At 45.7% G+C, this 6,552-nt stretch overlaps 1 protein-coding gene across 1 annotated transcript in view; it reads right to left on the bottom strand.

Moving 5' to 3' along the window:
* The window catches only part of Man1c1 (mannosidase alpha class 1C member 1), a 125,227-nt gene that overhangs the window by 118,141 nt on the left and 534 nt on the right, over window positions 1-6,552 (bottom strand). The window contains 1 exon segment of the mRNA XM_033767868.1: window positions 6,322-6,552. This exon segment is cut by the window's right edge and continues 47 nt beyond it. Within this exon segment, the coding sequence (XP_033623759.1) occupies window positions 6,322-6,552 (231 nt within the window).

Here is a 6,552-nt window from a genome sequence, read left to right on the forward strand (position 1 = left end):
TTTTTTTTTTTTTGTGTGGTATCAGGGATTGAACTCAGAACCTGCGCTTGTAAGGCAGGCACAGTGACACTGAGCTAAATCCCGGGCTTCACCATATATTTTGATCATATCACATATATAAAAAATCTTTACAATTCAGTAAAATATTCTTAGCAACTTTATTCATAGTAGTCAAATTCTTGAAACAACCCCCAAATCCAACTACAGGTGAATGGGTAAACAAAGAGATAGTCATACAGCAGAACACATCTTCGTAGAAAAGAATTAAGTGCTGACCTGCAACATGCATGAATTTTAAAGCAGTATCCTCTGAAGGAAGCCTTGTATGGCACAGCATATCCTGTACTATTCTATTTATCTAAGTTCTAGCACAGGCCCTGCTAATTTCTGCCCAGAGAACTCACAATAGTGATTGGGAGGTAGGCAGGAGGTGGATGATGGGGATCAACTAGAAAGGAGTAAAGGAAATTTCTCCTTTGAGGTGATGAAAATGTTCCCTCTATTGACAAAGCTGTAGTCTGTGTGGTTTTCTCCAACTGTTAAAATTCAGAAAATTGTTTATTTAAGATCTATGCAATTGAGCCAGGCATGGTGGTGCACGCCTGTAATCCCAGCACTTGGGAGGCTGAGGCAGGAGGATCGCTGTGAGTTCAAAACCAGCCTGGGCTACATAGTGAGTTCCAGGTCAGTCTCAACTACATAGTGAGACCCTGTCTCAAAAAAAAAAAAAGCATATATATATATATATGCAATTGACTAAATTATACTTTGGAAGTAAGGGAGAAAAATCTATTATTTGGTCACTGAAAAATAGCTGCTATTTAGTTAAAACTTTGCCCAGAAGGTTCACTGGGACAGCAGCTGAATTCTGGAAGATGCCCAATGAAAGTTCATTTATCAAGCAGGGCACTAATCAAAATGCCAAAGTTTCCTCTGTAGAAGTTACCACTAATGGTACTGCACTAAAACAGATGGAAAACTGCACTGGTTCTAGCCTTTAATTAAAGACTTAAAGTTAGTTAAGAGACATAGTCAGATCTGGTCATGGTGGTACCCAATTACTTGGAAGGCTGAGGCAAGCTGACCTAGGCAACTTAGTAAGATTCTGTCTCAAAATAATAAACAAAAAAGGGTTGAAGGTGTAGTTCATTGTAAGGCCCTGGGTTTAATCTCCAGTACTGGGGAGGAGAGAGACAGGGGCAGAGACAGAGCAACACAGATGGACACACTGACTCAGACCCCTGTCCGTGAGGTGTCCTGACCACCCATCTGTCAGGTTTGGAGAGCTCTCAACCCAAATCTTAGAAAATAGCCTTCTTGGGGGAGAACACACCTGCAAAAAGCCACCATACTGAAGCTTGTACCTGTGGTCTCTGTGGCTTTTGTTCCCTGCACAAGTGAAGACATCAAACTGGATCTAATTTACATCAACCTCAGCTGCACTGATGCTGCACTGAAGAGAACCAAAACTGTACTGTCTGAGCTACTGACAGCCCCAGTGTGAAGGAGGAAGAAGCAGGAGAGACTAGGTCCTCAAGTCCTCACAATTCTTTTGGTTTGGTTTGGTTTTTTTATCCTCACTGGCTGTGGAAACATAGAACCAAGAAAACTGATTATCTCTTTCCCCAAAATTATGCAAACACTTGTGTATAGAGGGCTTGGACCAAAGATAGTGAGAAATCAGTAGCCATGGCTCATTACTTGAATGAGCCTGGTCTTTTTAGAACACAGGTGCATAGAATTGGAACAGTAATCCTTTAGTTCATGACACTTAGCCCTGCTTGACGGGTGGCCTCCTATTTTCAAGTAATATAATAATTACCCATGAGTTCACTCGAACCAATTACTGTCCTGAATCCTACGTCCATCATTTCCTTGCTAAAGCTTTGCTGATTTAGCCCATGGAAGCAAGACAAAGAGAGTCTCCTAAGGCTCCCAACACCTCCCCTACCACACACTGAACTTAGGATGCAGGCAGGTGCTCCCTGCGAGCCAGCGCCCGTACCCACAGGCACAGGACTCACCTCGATTACCAAGCAGCTTCCTGGCATGAAGCTTTACAAACTGTGAGACTGATATATGTTCGTCAGTAATAGTAAAGATGTAAGTCCCTTTGAAGGAAGTCTGCCTAACATATATCACAATATTTATTTTTGGTGGAGTAATAGATCAGTCTTCCTGGAAAGCCAGAGAAAAGGCATTTCTTGAACTCTGATGTAAATCAGTCACTCTGAAAACCACAGGGGAATCTACGTTCTTACCCCCCTGCTAACTGTACTGTGAAATAAGCAGCTGACTTTTCAAAGTCATCATTGTATTTGTTTCCTGCCCCAACACTAAAGACACAGTCAAGGATGTGAGGCCTGAGAAGCAATTGCTCCTGGAATGCCTAATTCCCCAAAATGATGGTGCAACTCAAAATGAAAGTAGAAAGCCAACCAACCTGCAGGTGTCGAGTTGTACAGCTGGTAGTGATATATTCTAAGCTTTGCTGTAACTGCAGCACTCAGATCGAAAGAGAAAGGAGGGGGTGTGATTGGGCTGAGGATGGAGGGTCTCCCAAGGGACTTGCCTGGTTATTAGTGCCAGTTCCCATTCATGTTACATGTATTACAGAGCAGAGTGGGAGGGAACAAAAGAGAGTGAAGTACAGGGGAGGGGGAAAAAGGATCTTCAACAGATCTGCAACTCAGAGCTCTCTGAGAGGAAGCTCTTTAAATCAGGGCTATTCCTGATATTAATTATCTTAGATATTTCACAGGCTCTGATGCACATGCTACAAAGAACACAATGCCTTTTAATTTTCCTACCTGTCCCTGGTACCAATGAGGATAAGTCAGATGTACAAAGAAACCACACATGACTAACGAAGCAGCCCATTAATGAGCAAAGATCACTTGCCAAGATGACTTACTCAGACACATCTCATATGAAACCAGCAAGACCCTGGAGGCCTGGCTGGGCCAGCACAGAGGACCAGTGCTGGGGCACTCCCTGCCAAGTCACACAAACTATAGTGCAACTCAAGGCACCCTCCAGACGCCTGCTGCTCAGGCATTTTACTCACGAATGTACTCCACACACAGAGGTAGCCTTGCACTCGCAATGTGACTGCAACTCTGAAAGGACTGCTTAGGTCACTGGGCTGCTAAGCCCCGCACCTGGCTGTAGATGAGCCTCCTTAGAATTCCATGGACCCTGAGGGAGAAGACTCAGTCTCTGCTACCAGCAACTTTAACTCAGTTTATAGATCTTTAATGTAGCTACTCATTGAAATATATTATTTTGTTGAGATGTAACCCAACAATACATTCACAACTTGAGTCATGTCTGAGAAAAGTCTGAACTCTATAATCTTCAGATCTGAAAGGGAAGGCTGCTGACAAACTTTCTCCCTTTACATTCTCATCATCACCTTTACTCTTCATGATCCCAACTGAGGATCTGTTCAATTCTGTCTCCAAAGTTCATTATGGGTGCAAGGAATAGTTCATAAATGTTTGAATATCTAATCATGGGAAGTGTTCACAACAGTGAACAACACTGGCATCAACGCTGCTACACTGCTGGCCTTGACTTCACAGAACAGAGAAAGTCCAACTGCTCAGCAGCCCAGAGCACACTGGCAGCTCCCTTGGGAGGCTGTGCTGGAAACCAGAACGTCCACAACCAGCTACCTGTTTCTCCCTCACCCCATTTTACAGCAAAGTCCCAGAAGGATCTTGCCCAAAGTCAGAGAGCTGACAGCTAAGCTGAGACCACAGCCCACGTTCTCTGGGCCTCCCCTCTGTACCACTTTGCTTTCTCCAAGGTTCCAAAAATGGGGGATGGGGTTTGAGGAAAAATATTTGGTTCTAGTGAGAAGTGTTTCCTGATGCATGTACACCCAGAGCCTGCAGCTTCAACTCATCTTATCAGCACAGACCTCCTGCCCACGTCCATCTCTCAAACCAGAATGCTCATAAATACACTTTGTTGATATAGAGTCTGGGTGTCCAGTTTCTATTCACTCTCATTTATCACCTTCTCTGACTCTGTCTTGATGTTTATTTTCACTTTAAAAACCTCATCTTATAAGAACAGAACCCTTTTTATCTGATTTTAGTTCTTCCTCTGCTCCTTGGGTCTAATCAATCCATGTCTGGAAAGAAACAAACCAGAAATGAATGCCACAGTCCCTTTTGTGAAAACAAGCACCTTTCTAAAATGATCTTCCCTAGGCTTAACACAGAGAGAAATTTAAACAAGACAGAAATAAAGATGCCCCCAGCAGGAGCCCTACGCATTCCTTACCAGGTGGGACGTCAGGGATGGCAACCCAGTGTGAACATCTAAGCCAACCACTCTGCCCCACATTTTTCAGGTTCAAGAAACCCGAAGACACATTAGGCTTCAAAACATAATGGTGTACATGTACCAGCCTCTTCACTACGAGGTGCCTACAATCCTCAAGATAGTTAGAGGGCTGCTGAACAATCAGCCAGAGGTAAATGTAAGCCTCCTGCTGCTACAGGGTCAGGGGAAATGCCACACAGACAGATCCAGACAACTGGCAACAAACGTGGACACTCCCCACATCATGTCATTTCACACCTACCTGCAAAGTAGAGTTCTCACACACCTGCTACCCGCCCCCAGCTTCAGCTGGCAGAGGAGGCTGCCTTTACAGAGAAAGTGAGAATCAAGTTCCCCACTAGCCAGCCTATCCCTCCTACCACGGCTCCAACCCTAGGCTTTCAGAAATAGGTCACATGCAACTCTTCTGAGAAAGACAGTAGTTATTTCTTAATCCTTTGAGGATCCTTTGGAAAATCTGATGGGAGCTCTGTACATCCCATGAAAAACTGTACACATGCAATTCATATGCAATTGCACTCAGAGTTACTGCCCTCCTAGGAGGGCCAGAAGGGCAGAAAGGGCTAATACACTCAGAGGAAGCTTTGAGAAAGGCAGCTACAGGAAGTCCAGGTGAACTGTGAACCACACAGTTCCTTGATAAAGAGGGGAGAGAAACGATATCCCTTACTTAGCTACTGCAAGTTCGAGCCTTCAATTAACCTTTGAGATTTCAATAAAAATTTAAAAACAGCCATGTGTGCACACATGCACATACACCAAGGGCTCTGCTTCTTCTGGATTCCTACCTTGACCTCACAAAATGTCCTGTAATCACTAGTTAAGACAGTCTCAAAAGGCGCAGCACAGCATGGCTGAGTAAGAGCAGATATAAACGGCAGCAAGGTGGACAATGGGAGCAAGTTCAGATAAGGGGAAAGGGACAGCCAAGTTTTCTACCAGCTCTGCGTCTATCTTGGCAGGGAAAATCCTGACCCTTGCTTCCTGCTGTCCCTAGAAATCAGGGCAGACCTGCTGGCTCCCTTGCAGCAAAGCAAGAGGTCCAAACTGAAGCAGCTCTTTCCCTCTGGGCCCAGGGAAGGGAGAGCATCTTCTGGTTTCTAGGGAATAGACCCTGGCCCAATACTTGTCCGCAGCCCCCTGGTGGCCTGGGGGTGTCACTACAGCCCCCTTTGCATTGCTGGGCAAATACCTCCTATAGGGTACTCTCACAGTGATGGGGTAGAATAGGCACAAGTGGCCACAGTCTTTAAGCCATTGTAAGGCTGTGTTTGTCTTGGATTTCTTAAACCAAGACTCAGACTCAAAGTGATTCTTCTAAATTCCTCCCTGGTACAATCTCTGCAGAAAACCAGTCCAAGACCTACTTCATTAAGCCAATAACCTCAGAGATTCTGTTAACTTCTGTTGATCATTCCCTTCTGCAACACATGCAATTATGTACAATTGTCCCAAAGCTCAATAGAAACAGCAGGAATGAACATCTCTGGTCTGTACGGTGCTAACTAAATTACTAAATATCTGTAAGATACCCAGTACCCCTTAAACCCTAGATTTTTTGGGTAACAGGTCCTACAGGGGTTTGAGGGAAGTCAAGACTTGAAGACTCACAGTGAGAGTATTTCCAGCGGCTCCTGTGCCTACAAATGCAGAGGGTCTCCATTAAGGAACCTGAACTCCACTTTCATTAGCAGCTCTACCAAGGGAAAGAGTGGAGTCTGAGGTGGTGGGAAGTTAACTGGTTCGGGGGGGTTCAGCTGCTATTCTAGGAGGTAAGGATGATCAACTGAACCCCTGGTGAGAAAGTGTGCAGGGAGAAAGGATGCAAAGTTTGGGAAAAGAGAGAGCTGCTGTGTCTGGGGGGCCTACAGTAGACCAGGAACCAGGGAGGGCTGGGGTCAGGAAAATGCACGGAAGTAAGGGAAGATCTTTTCCTGGGGTGGGAGTGAGAAGTGGGAAGCTTACCTCCCTGATTTTCTCCCGCTGGGCTCGAACTCGACTCTGGGGCTCCTTACTTTCATCAGTTCTTGTCCCCAGGACTGGGTGGCGGAGGCGACTCCTGAACGCGTTGAAGTCAAAGCTGAATGGGATGCTCTCCTCACCCGGCCTGAGGGCCGCAACGCCGCTGCCTCGGGCCGCTGTGGCTTCCTCCCGCGGTCCGGTGGGGCGGGTGCGCCGCAGCCATCCCTTCTTGCG

This window comes from Fukomys damarensis, unplaced genomic scaffold (assembly GCF_012274545.1).
Source record: "Fukomys damarensis isolate Sample0158 unplaced genomic scaffold, DMR_v1.0_HiC HiC_scaffold_23, whole genome shotgun sequence".
In the NCBI taxonomy this organism is placed as follows: domain Eukaryota; kingdom Metazoa; phylum Chordata; class Mammalia; order Rodentia; family Bathyergidae; genus Fukomys; species Fukomys damarensis.